Source organism: Benincasa hispida, chromosome 1 (genome assembly GCF_027475165.1).
Source record: "Benincasa hispida cultivar pf3 chromosome 1, pf3_genome.v1.1, whole genome shotgun sequence".
NCBI lineage: Eukaryota > Viridiplantae > Streptophyta > Magnoliopsida > Cucurbitales > Cucurbitaceae > Benincasa > Benincasa hispida.
The window spans coordinates 8,098,092-8,111,642 of record NC_143478.1 but is presented as its reverse complement, the minus strand read 5'-3'; the positions used below and the strand labels follow the sequence as shown (position 1 = coordinate 8,111,642).

Here is a 13,551-nt window from a genome sequence, read left to right as displayed (position 1 = left end):
ACAAAAAACAAAATCTTTATCCGACGGAACTTAAAGTTTTTCTTCAACGGTTTTTCTTTTAGACTCTTTTTTTTTTTGTTATTCATCACAAATTTCTCGTAATATATGCATTTCTATTTTTATATATAAGTTTGAGAGTTGATTTAAAACAAAAATTGTATATAAAAAAAAATGTAAACTATTATGAATTGATTGAAAAGATATTAAAGAATAATTAAAGTAGTTAATCATTAATGGGTAATAAAGGAAGAGGATGGTGGAGAAGTTGAGTGGAAGAGCCATGAGCATTGAAGTGCCACAAGACAAGTAAGTGAAGAGGTGATTGCTTTGATGCTTATTGGGCTTTGAAATTGGAGACAGAGTTTTGAGTTGAGATATCATTTTTAGCACATCTACATATGACAATATTATGAGCATTAATTACAATTTGGTATCTTCTTGTAGTTGTAGCTAACACCCATGTCATTTATTGTTTTCAACAAAATTGAACTTCATTTCAATAATTCAATGGAACTAAATATATATTTTGTTTGCAAGTGCTTTTGCACACTTTTGGCCACTTTTGATCCTTTTTCTTTCTTTGATTTCTCATGAATGATTTTTTAGGAAGTTTTAACCAAATTCTAAAATAGCTTTTAATTTAAACTTGACTTGATTTTAAAAATATTTATAAAAATTTGAAAATAAAGAGCATATTTGATAATAATTTCGTTTTTAGTTTTTAGTTTTTTTTTTTTTTTTACTATAGTTATTCATTTTTGTTAAAAAAATATTTGAATTATTAATCCAATTATAAAAAAATAAAAGTTTTTGGAACTTGGTTTGGTTTTTAAAAATATGTGTAGAAACTAGGTAACAAAACATATAAATTTATGTTTGAAAACTGCATTGTTTATAAGCTTAATTTAAAAAAAAAAAAAAAAAAATCAAATGCTTATCAAAGCGTGACCAAAACAACCCATAGTTTAACGTAGGGTTTTTAAGCTTATTTTTCAAAAGTCAAACACTAAAAACTAAAACCGATTTGATAACTATTTCATTTATAAATTTTAGTTTTTGAAAATTAAGTCTATTTCCTTGCAATTTTTAACATTGATTTACATCTAAGTACAATGATTGAACTATTAGCCAAATTTCAGAAATAAAAAAAAGTTTTTAAAAACTATTTTTTTAGTTTTCCAAATTTGGATTGATTTGTTAAACCATTGATAAAAAGTAAATAACAAAGGAATAATTTTGGAGATAAAAGTAATGTCTATAGGCTTAATTAAAAAAAAAAAAAAAAAATCAAATGGTTACCAAACAAGATCTAAGACCCCAAGTTTTATTTTTAGATCTTAGTTTTGAAAAATAAGCCAATAAACACTACTTCCACTTGTTGATTTCTATGATTTGTTGTCTACATTTTAGAAGTGTTTTCAAAATGCAAGTTTTGAAAACTAAAAACATTAATTTTTAAAAATTAGGTTCCGTTTTTAGAATTTGGCCAAGAATTCAATTATTTACTTGAAAAAGACGAACATCATTAAACATCATGAGTTTCTAGTAGTAAATAGAGGGGCATGGCTTTGATGAAGGGTTAAAGAGATCATGAGTTCAATCCCCGATGACCACCAACATAAGATTTAAACAAATTCCTATTTTGAAATGAACTCTTATTACCATTTCTTTTTTTAAGAAAAGCTATAAGCAATTTTTTTTTTAAGTTACACACAAATTGGCATTTAGATGTGCATTTAATGGTAACAATTCATAGGTGCTTAATCAAGAAGATTCAATGTTTTATTTTTAGCCCCTCACAATACCTTATTTTCACTGCTAACTTTGTGCTTTTTTTTCTTTTCTTTTTTCTTTTTAAATAAAAAATAAAAATAAAAATATAATTTTTATTTTTAATTACTAATTTACCTCTCCGTGTACTTTTTTAAGGATATCATACCAGAAATTAGAAAATGAGATCCAAAGTAAAACTGTCAAAACGGTTTTGCCTATATATTTCATCTCATCGATTTCTCCATGCACATTTCTTTCCCTATTTAACTCATTAAAAAAAAAAAAAAAAAACAATCGAGCTTATTTTAGAAATTATTTCATTCAAAAACTATCTACTATTTTAAATAATTCTAAAACTATTTCTTAAATAAATATTAATAATTCAACATCCCATTTTTATTTTTTATTATTAATTAAAAAAAAAGCCTTACATTACTAAAGAAGAGGGAGTGAGTTAGAATTAAAGCAATTATCTTTTCGCTCACCTATATTAAAAAAAAAAAAATTCAATATTTGCAATTATAGCGACAAGTTATTTAGAAAATTAATTTGGAATTGACAAAAAAAAGTTATCTAAAAAGGTTCTTGAAGTTCTAAAAATTGGTCTTAATAAGTTTTTGAAGTTCCAATATTATACCAAAAGTTATTGGCTTATTCAATGTCCTTCAAGTTTCACGGGCTAGAACTTAGTGTCGAAAAAAAAAAATCACTGCTTTTAACTTGTGCCAAATAATTTTGTGAATATTGAAAATGTCTAATAAGTTGAGACCTATTAGAAGCAATATTGTTCCAGACCTACTAAACATTTGGAGTGCTCAAGAACAAGCTAGAATTGACTTATAAAGTACATAAAATTTAAGCAAATAATAAAAAATAGATCTTCCCAAACATAAAGTTGAAGGCAACAACATTCCTGTCTGAAATTTGCAGAGAAAAAGCAGTGAAATCAAGGGATTCATAATTGAACTCGGGAAAGGTGACCAAGATGCCTATGGATATCATAATCTCATCACTCATCACTCATCCCTCACAGTTAAAGGGGTAAAACAGAACAAAAGCAAATTCTAAAGTGAACTTCAACCTCAAGCGTGTATCAGTCCTTTTAAAAATTCCTTAAAATCATACACAAAACCATCCCAAAATCAGCCAATGATTCCAACTTCTTCTTCTTCTTCTTCTTCACATCTACACTAAAACCCTTCTAGTTCTTCTTTCATTTCCAACTTGAAAACAGAGGAATCACTATCTCCAACAGAGGTATGATGATGGAGTTGAAAACCCCATCAACAGTTTCAGTTTTCAATGTCAACAGGTTTATTAAAATGAAAAGGGGAAAACAATAGGAATTTATTTGCACGCTTACCAACCCATTACCAAATGATGATGGAGTTGAAAATTTAAAAGGGAAAAAGTGGAGCAACAAGACATTCTGGGCCAGCTTAAGAAGAGAACAGTGGAAATTAAAGAGGACCCTTGAGATGGGTCAAGCCAACTTTTTCACACAAAAAGGAAGAGAAATGGAAAAGTTCTTCTTGTCTCAATTTTTTTCGAATAACTGAATCCAACACTATCAGATCTACACAAGAATACTGATTCATGACTACTCAGCGAATTGCTCAAAAGGTAAATTGAAAATTTCATGTATGGGTCGAACAGTTCCCAGAACATTCAGAAGAAAAAGAAAAAACTCAGCATCTAACCAAAGAATTTACAATTCCTAAAAGTGAAAACAGGCAAAAAAACAAACAGGGAATATGAAATCAAGAGAGGAGAAGTAAAAGAAGAACCTATTGCAATGAATGAGTCCTCATCTCCTTCGCCTATCCGCCATGTATTGAGAGAGCGGAACAACCTCTTGAAGAGGAGTGGAAAGCGGAGTCGGAAGCGGCGAATTCCGGCAAACCGGACAAGAGCCATTAAGCTTCAACCAAGCATCGATGCAACAGAGATGGAAGTAGTGTCTACACTCAGGCATCATCCTGAGCATCTCGGCGTCCTTGTACTCACAGAGACAGATGGAACAGACACAATTAGCTCCAGCCATGGATTTATCTCTGGAGAAAGGGAATTTAGGGTAAGAGTTAATGACGGACTGGTCGAGGCCAACGACGCCGTTGTCATCGTCGCGATCTGGAGCAGCGTCGTCCTCAGCGACGAAGATGATCTGGGGGAGAATGATACCGGCATCAGGAGGGGCGGAGGAAGGGGGTGGGCGGCGGAGGTTGCGGGAGCGGGAGGCGCGGCAGCAGACGTAGAAGGCGAGGAGAAGGGCAGAGAGGAGAACGAGGAAGGCGAGGGCTATGGCAATGGAGTAGCCGAGGCCGATCCTGGAGAAGGAGTAATTGGAAGAAGGAGAGGACATGGAGAATGAGAAGGAATTGAAGAAGAAGAAGAAGAAGAAGAAGAAGAAGAAGGAATTGAAGTTGAAGCCATTAGTGAGGAAGAAGAAGAAGAAGAAGAAGAAAGAAGAGAAAGAAGGAATTAGGGCAGATAACTTTTTGGGCGAAGGTGGGTGGGGATTGCAGACGCAGCATTTAATACACTTCGTCTTTTGGAACTCATTCTCTAAACTTCTACCATTTTGCTTCTCTTTTTTTCTTTCCCTAACAAACTTTATTGTTTTTAATTCTCCATTTTTTAAGAATATATGTGTTTCATCTCCTTAATTTTCAAATACAACTTTTTAACGTTCGAGTTTTTTAAGAATAGGTGAATAGCAGTAGTAAATGCATCATATTTCGTCTACGTGATTTAAAATTTAGAGATAAAAGACGTCTATTTCGCCAAATCAAGTTGAACTATTTTAGTGACGAAGAAGTTTGTAATTCAAATAAAAGAAATTCAAGACCACTCATTCAATTTTTTATGCAAAATAATTTACTGAAATATTAAATACATTTTTGTTTCTTTCAATTTGGTATTTGTCGTTTAATTTTTCTTTAATTGATTTTGGTTTAAAATTGACTTTTATCCGTTTTAGATTGATTCATGATAAAGTAATAACTCTTCAGATTAATTCAATATTCTTAAAATTGACTTGTGATAAGGTACTCTTACTCATAATAAGACGCTCTTACTATTCTTAAAATTGACTAATGATAAGTTAAAAAGAGGATTTTTTTTTTAAATTTTTATTCATCTATTTTTAGATGACTTATTTTCCTACTAAATTATCGTTAAATTAGCAAGTAAATCTATTGTAAAAATAAGGTTATTTTCAAATATAAAAAAATGAGTCAATCTATTTATAAATATAGTAAAATATCAATATCTATTAATGATAGATAGTGATACATACAAATATTTTACTATATTCGAAAATATTTATATGTATTTTGTCATTTAAAATTAAAACAATTACCTTTAAAAAATTGCTTATTTTTTGTAAATAGTTCAAGAGTGCGCACATATTTTTGTTCAAAAGCTCTAATTATTCACTTAATTCTAAAATAGACACAAATTAAAAATATATATTATAAAAGATAGAATTTGGACATTGGAGTTGGCTTTTGTTCTTTTGTGCACTTTGAATCGCATCCTTCCATTCTTGTCGTCCTTTATGCTTGTTTTTTTTAATTAATTAATTGAAAGAAATGAAACATTCGTTTCAAAAAGTTTGAAACTTTTATTAATCGATATTTTAATTCAAAATTAAAGATTATTCCATCTTCCAACCGTTGGATAAATAAATAAATAAATAAATAAATAATTTAACTTAAAAATTCATTTGAAAAGAAAATATCCATAGTCAAGTCGAATAAAATTTGGTATTTGGTATTACATTAATTTAATTTTCAATGACTAAAAACATGTTTGACCGTATTTTAAAAATGTTAAAATCACTTCAAAATTTATATCTAAACAATATCTATTACGTGTTGGATAAAGGTTTTTTTTTTTGAAAAAAATATATCTAAATTTCTTCCCTTAAGAGTTGGATAAAACTTTTATTTTTATCGTATATCTCATCTTCCTTTTCTTATTTTTTTTCTTTTTTGTTTTGGTATTAATTTTGTTAATCTATTCCCCCATTTTTTTTTAATTATAGATTTTGTTAGCATTTAAGTTTTTTTATAAAAAAAAATTATTAAGCACTATTGCCACATTTTATTTTTTTTTAAGCGGCAGAGTATGCATCGTTTACAATTTTTCTACTTGTGGTATTTTTTTTAAAAAGTTTTTCCGTATTTTTTTTTTTTGTTTTTTTAAGACTAACGGTACATAGGTATCACACCTTCATTTTCTTATTTGTTTAAAGTATGCTATTTTTTTTCTCTCTCCAGTGAATTGAGATTTAGATGGAATATCAATTTTTTTTTTTTTTAAAAAAAATAAAGAATAGTCCTTTTCTTATTCTTAAAGGAAGTTAAAAAGTAGTTAGAAATATATTATAAATAGGTTTTTATTTCTAATATAATTTATTAAATTTTATTTTAATGTTTTCTTATTATAAATACAAATATTATTAGTTTGTTTGTTCTATTATTATCAAAGATTTAATCTAAGAGATCAAAAATTAAATTTGAAAACTTAAAAAGTTTTAGAAAAGCATATTAGTTCAAATTTCTTCGGAATAATATGAAAAATTAAAAAAAAATAAAGAAAAAAATTATTATAAAATATAATACTATTTTTTTAGTTTATACATGTACATATTTCATTTTCAATGTTGTGAAATGCGTGCAAAGTACGTATCCGAAAAAAGTAACTATAAAAAATCAAATCTCAAGTGGTGAATTAAATTTGTGTTGTTTCTTTTTCTTTTTCTTATTTATTTTTGGCATTCAAAATTGAATTTTGATACTTCCCTGGTTGTTTTGTCAAAAAGGAAAAAAAGAAATTATTATCCATTAGCATATTCATTATAAATTTGAGAAAAAACAAAAAAAAACAAAAAAGACTATCATTTAACCAATTTCTTAATATTAATATTATTTGTAAATAAAAAAAAAAAATATTAATGAGGGGAAGAAAATACAGAGACATTAATAGCAACCTTATTTAAAGAAAAGAACCATAAGGAAAAAGAACTATTTCAAAATATAGGAAAAAATGAATCTAACATGGAAGGAAGCGAGAAAGTGAGCTACATTGTTACACGAAGTTGAAATATGGGAGATTGATGGAGAAGAAAGGTGCTGAAGAAATATTTGAATTTTATCACACCAAACCCTAATTTCAAGCCCTAACAAGATTGAGAAATCAGATTCAATAAGAAGATGATGAGGCTTCATATTAGATACCATGATGGATGAAGCTAATTCCGCTTGAAGAGGGTTTTGAAGAAAGCCAGACCCATAAGAAGCTGCCACAATATTACCGAAGTTGTGTCTGATGATGACCCCAAATCGCGATGAAGAATCATTGGAAGACCAAGCTGCATCTAGCTGATCTTCAAAGTGACAACTAGATAGGCTTGTCATGTACAATAGCATTCCTATCGTTCCAAAACAAACAGTACAAGCAAGGGATAAGATTTGAACACCATAAATCGAGCATTGAGCCATTCCCAATTTCCATTCCAGAATTGAAGGAAAGGGATGATACTGAAGGTAAAATGTTATTCCAGATTTTCTTTGCTCGATTGCAAAGAAGGAGAGCGTGAAGACTTGTTCATTCTTGTTTTTGCAGCAGGGACAAAATGGAGGATAATCAATACCTTTGTTGAGAAGACACATCTAGTAGGTATGCAATTCTTCAATACTTTCTACATAAAGAATTTAATTTTATTGTGGTTCTGGAGCTTCTATAAGTGTTTCCAACTTAAGATTAAGAGGTGAGGATTAGAGGAAGAAGAGGGAAATTTGTTGGAAAAAGTAAGGCGGTAACCATTTTTAACATTATATTTACCATCTAAAGAATAGTGATAAACTCAAATATCTTTACTAGGAGTCTTTCACATGGAAATAGATTTAATAGTATTCACATCAACTTTATCAAGCAAAATATTCAACTTTGATTCATTCCATTCATCAACTTTTCAATCATAGGCAGAGAGATTTGGAGAAAGGGTTTTAAAAGTTTTTTCTCTAGGCAACTATGGGTTTTTAAAAGACAATTTTTTTTCCCATTACCAACTTGATATCCGATACCATTGATAAGGAGATCTCTATCCCACGCAACACCTCAAAAAAGGAAGCATTTTGTGACAAACGAAAAAAAAAAAGAGAGGATTTTTAAGGAAAGTCTTTATATATATATAATTTTTTTAAAAAAAATTAAAAGATTTTCTTGGGTTTCTTTATAAAGACCACTTAAAGCCATAACTCTATTTTTAAAAAGCTTTTGGCCGCTTTCAATTTGGCTATTTAAGTTTTTGCTAGAGGGAATTATGGGTTCTAAATTCTTTGGAATTGAACCATTTTTAATCTTTTCTCTAAAATTTTTTATTGTGGTTCTGCCTATTTTTCTTAATCAAAGTTTCTTATTCTAGGGTTTTTAATCATGATTTAAAGTGTTGAAAAGTGTAGGTTTTTTTTTTCCAGAATTTACAGCTTTAAATTTCTTGCAATTTAGGGACCGTTTTAGCATTTAAATTGGATCTTTTTGCACAAAAAGTTTACCAAACAATTTCATCATTAAATGTTAACATTGGTTCTTAGTTTTTCTTTAAAAAGATTGTTTTTGCACTGAGCAGTTTAAATGGGTTTTATAAATTGGTTTAAAAGTGTCAATTCTTTAACTAAATGTTTGTAATCTTGGGATAATCCTTTTTATGGAAAATAGAAAAATTTCAGAATTAATTTCCCCCTAATTTATGAATGTTTTAAGGGTTTTTGTTTTGTTATTCAATCTTTTCTAGGTCCAATTACTCAAGTTCAACACTGAGATGATGAAGAAATGGTTGAGAAAGGATCTGTCAAATCCTCGATGCTAGATACTCGATGCTCGATAAGTTTCTACTCGATACTCGATGCAAATTTCATTCTATCCTCGACGAGTTTCTGTTCTTGCTCGATGGAACACGATGAGTGTTGATTAATACTCGGCTCTATTCGATGAGTCTTGATCTTTACTCGAAGCAACTCGAAGATAAAAACGACTGACTCGATGCTACTCGATAGAAGAAAATTGATGCGCGATTCAACTTGATGCTCTGACATTGATTCGATTTGATAGCAAGATTGTGTTTACGCGATTTGCAGAAAGATTGATGTTGATCAAAAGAATAAGATAAATAGAAGAAGAAGAAACACACATGATTACGTGGTTCGACCAATATGCCTACGTCCACGAGAAGATTCACGTTTCTTTTTACTTTGAAGATTGTGTACAACTTTGTTTTGTTTGTAGAAAAATAGAACTTATGAACTACTCTGTTTTGTTTTCTGATCAATGGTATTTATAACATATACCAATAGACCGTTACAAGATAAAATTAGTTATAAACTAAACTAACTGAGGTATTTGAGTCATAGTTTCTTCAAATTCTCTACCTTGACTCTAATGCCTTGTAATCTTCTGATCTTCTTGATTCTGACCATTCTGTCTACCATGTGTCTAGAAGTTCGAAACCAATATGTTCTAGACATTTGACCAATTTAAGTTTTGAAACTGGCTTTGTCAACATGTTAGTTGCATTCTCTGATATGTGAACCTTTAAGATTTCTATTTCCTCTGTCTCTACTTTGTCTCTGATGAAATGATACTTTATATCAATGTGTTTAGTTCTAGTGTGGTATTGTGGATTTTGGGATAAATACATAACACTTTGGTTGTCACAATAGAGTTTTACCACTGTTTGATTTATTCCAAAGTCTCTCAACAATCCTTTAAGCCAAAATGCCTCTTTAATTGCTTCTAGTAAGCCATATATTCAGCTTTTGTTGTAGATAAAGCTACTGTAGGTTGTAGTGTTGCTTTCCAGCTGATTAGATTAGGACCATAAAGGAATAGGTAACCTGTTAGTGACACTCTTTTGTCTAAATCACCAGCATAGTCCGCATTCAAATATCCATATAGTTCTAAGTTTGGTTCAACTGATTTTTGGTAGACTAGTCTTGATTTTTTAGACCAAACTAAGTATCTTAGGATCCATTTAGTAGCCTCCCAATGTCTCTTACCTAGGTTAGACATATGTCTACTAACAAGACTAGTTGAATATGAGAGATCAGGTCTGGTAGAAATCATTAAATACATTAGGCTTCCGACTGCCTGACTATAGGGTATGATTGATATCTGTTTTTTTATGTTCTTGATTAGAATCTTTAGAAGAGTTGGCTGGGGATAACTTAAAGTGCCGAGCAATAGGCAAGCTTACAAGTTTAACACACTCATATTGAACCTTTTTAGGATCTTCTCACAATATTTAAACTGATTGATGCTTAAAACAGACTCTTCCCTGTTCCTCAGGATTTCAATTTCTAGGACCTTGCTTTCTTCTCCTAAGTCCTTCATATTAAACTCCCTTTTTAAGAGGTTCTTAATATGGGTTAGATCTTCCTTAGACCTACTTGCCAGTAACATATCATCCACTTATATGAGTAGGTAAACCTTATCCTTGTAGGAACCTGTATTTACATAAACACATATATCAAATGAACTTCTTTTGAATTCGATGCTAGAAATATAGTCATTGAACCTTTTATATCAGCACCTAGGTGATTGTTTTAACCCATAGATTGACTTGTTGATTAAACAATAGATATTTTCTTTTCCTTTGACATCAAATCCCTTAGGTTGCGTCACATAGATTGTCTCTTCTAGATGTCCATGAAGGAAGGCAGTTTTCACATCTAGTTGATACAATTCTAAGTTATTTTGAGCAACCAAGGATAAGAGAAGTCTTATGGAGGTTTGTGAAGGAACTTTTAAATAAAAGAACCATTGAGCGAAAGCAGGATCATTCCAAACTCATTGTGAAAGAATAAAGCATTTACAAACATACAAGAACAGTTATGCATCATCGAGTAAATTACAACATGCTACTCAATTAATAACAAAGGAAATCGAGTGACATACCTTTGAAAAACTCTTCTTCAAGTAATCCCTCGATCTACACTAGTCAGGCGTCCCAGAAAACTTGATCACGAGCACGAACACAACGAACAACCAGTGCAATTCCGAACTGTCTGATCCTCAAACCCAATCGAGTAAGACTCGATCCTCGATTCATGAACAACAACACTCAACACTACCACTCGGTTGTCTTGGTATTCTCGGTGTGAGAATCCAGAAGGTGTGGGCTCTGTGTGAATTTGGTAAAGGGAAGGAGGAAGTATACGATCGAGTTAAGCGATCAAGTAAGTGGGAGAATTAAAATGTCTATCGTATAGATAGGGTACTCGATCGTCTAGTAAACGAGAGGCAGTCGTCTTGTAAACTCGATTGTCGTTCACTCTCTCAAAGGGCTATCATATAATTTTCTTTCACTCAATTAATTGGTATGCGATTAATCTTGTGATCAAGAAAAATGAAAACAATTTTCACTTTTATTCTTCAGTTATTAAAACTGAAAGAAACTTCCCACTTGCAATCGGTTAATGGAGAAAATAACCACCAATAATTATCATATAATTGTTTTATTATAAATAAATATAATAACTAATTTATCATATTATATTTATAACCTATAGTTTTAATATCACATCATATATAATATTTAAACCATAGTTCTATTCTCCTTTATTTAATATAAATCATATTTATATTAATTCCTCCAACTAATGTATGTAATACATCAAATCAATTATATCACATATAATTCAATCAATTTAATTATATCATATATAATCAAATTTCCTCTTGTTAATTTGAACACTTCAAACTAACCAAAAAACTGATTCTCAACTTGAATCCATTAAGCTACCAAGGTGACCTTATGGACCTGTAGCTTGAAGCTCCAACAGTACGTGAATAATTGACTAAACTCTTTAATCACGATATCCACCATCCATTAACTGTCAGGCACTCCACTAAAGACCGATAACTGCACTCTTTGCACTACAGATATATTTCTGTGTCTATTGGATATAACCAATCAACAGTACGATAACCCTTCACAAATCGCTCGTAAGTACAATTTGACCAATTTACCGTTTTGGCCTTGTAGTTATATCTAACTTCTTAAGTACCACTGAATCCTCTAATAAACAATACATCATAGTCCTACTATGAGTGAACATTTCTCGAGCCATGAGAAGGTATGGCACCACATTGTTCAAACCTCGAAATCAGCTCTTAAGAGAGTAATCTATCTACTTACCCTTGTTTCGAGGAAGAAGCGAACTCTGTCTTGTATAGCTGAGTTCCCAGCTTCCCAATCAGACGAATCCTAAAGTGATAGGTTTGAGTCGGCGATCTGGCCACTTGCACCCATGCAAATCAAAGGACCGCCCTTATAGGCAAGAGTTTCCAACTCACTCAGGATTAAGGTCATGTTACCTATGGTCATCCTAGTGAAATGCAAGTCTTTGTCATGAATAACGTTATATAACGAGACTAAACATTTCATAGTCCGATCTTATACAAACTCCTTTATATAGGATACCCTCGCTTGCATGTCTCCATTGAATGATCAGGATCAGACCATTTCTAGCACTTTACAACACTTGTAACATCTACAAAGCGGGTCGTATCCGTAATGTCACCAGGATAAAGGTTCCCTCATTTGTCCATATACTACAGACCATTTAGGTTATCACTTAAAGCATGATCCACTTGTATGTCTCCACATACATGTTTAAGTTACAACGATAACCAGGGATTTTAGTTTATTGGTTTGTAGTTAATGCAACAAAAATATCTCATATTTCATAGACAATAATGAAGAAAATATCTCATATTATTACATCACAAATGTTTGTTCATACACGTGTTTACAAACTACAGGACCCTACGAGATTTAAGGCATCAACCCCAACAGTTTGTTTGACAACTGGAGAGAAAATCTCTGAGTAGTCTATTCCTTCCCTTTGAGTAAATCCCTTTGCAACCAACCTTGCCTTATACCTAGGTTTCTGATCATAGGATGCACCTTCCTTAAGTTTGAAAACCCATTTAGAGGCAACTGGTTTATAACCCTTAGGCAGAGGAACTAAAGACCAAGTATCATTCACCTTTAGTGAATGCATTTCCTCATTCATAGCTTCTATCCAATTCCTTGCTTCAGCACAACTTGTTGCTTCTTCAAAGGTTGTTGGTTCTTGGTTAGTAGAAGCCACAACAACATTTAGAACCAAATCCATATAGTTCATTTCAGTATATCTAGCTGGAGGGGTAATGGTTCTCCTTTGTCTATCCCTAGCTAAGACATAATGATTCGAGTTTGGCTGCTCATTAATAGACTCCTCCTATTCCCCTGCATCTTCCTCAACTTCTCCTATGTCACTAGGTAGGTTAGATTCTGTTGGTTGCTCAGGAGGTAACTCCACCTTAATTCTTGTGGTAGATGACTCACTTTCATCCTCAAGTCTTTTCTCTTTTTGTATAAACATCTCATCTTCTCTAAAAGTGATATCTCTTCTAATTTTGAACTTCCTCTCTATTAGATGTCACATTATATATCCTTTGACACCCTCTGTAAAGCCTACAAACATGCACTTAACTGCTTTGGCTTTCAATTTTCCCTTATTTTGGTGAACAAACCCTACACACCTAAAAACTTTAAGATTATCTATATTAGAAGGACGATTAGTCCAGTTCTCCTCAGGGGTAAGCAACTCTAGAGATGTGTGAAGGCACCTATTCAAGGTATACACTGTGTAGGCTGCAACTTCTGCCCAATAGATTTCACTTAGGATAGCATCAGAAAACAAACATCGTACCCTTTCCATTATA

At 31.4% G+C, this 13,551-nt stretch overlaps 1 protein-coding gene across 1 annotated transcript; it reads right to left on the bottom strand.

Moving 5' to 3' along the window:
- Nucleotides 1-3,266: 3,266 nt before the first annotated feature.
- On the bottom strand, nucleotides 3,267-4,431 carry LOC120069736 (RING-H2 finger protein ATL67). Its single transcript, XM_090311093.1, has 2 exons — nucleotides 4,153-4,431; nucleotides 3,267-4,111 (listed from the first exon to the last, which is right to left on the bottom strand). Exons 1-2 carry the CDS (start codon nucleotides 4,204-4,206, stop codon nucleotides 3,581-3,583), a joined length of 585 nt encoding a protein of 194 aa, XP_090167219.1. The 5' UTR covers nucleotides 4,207-4,431; the 3' UTR covers nucleotides 3,267-3,580.
- Between the last annotated feature and the right edge of the window lie 9,120 nt (nucleotides 4,432-13,551).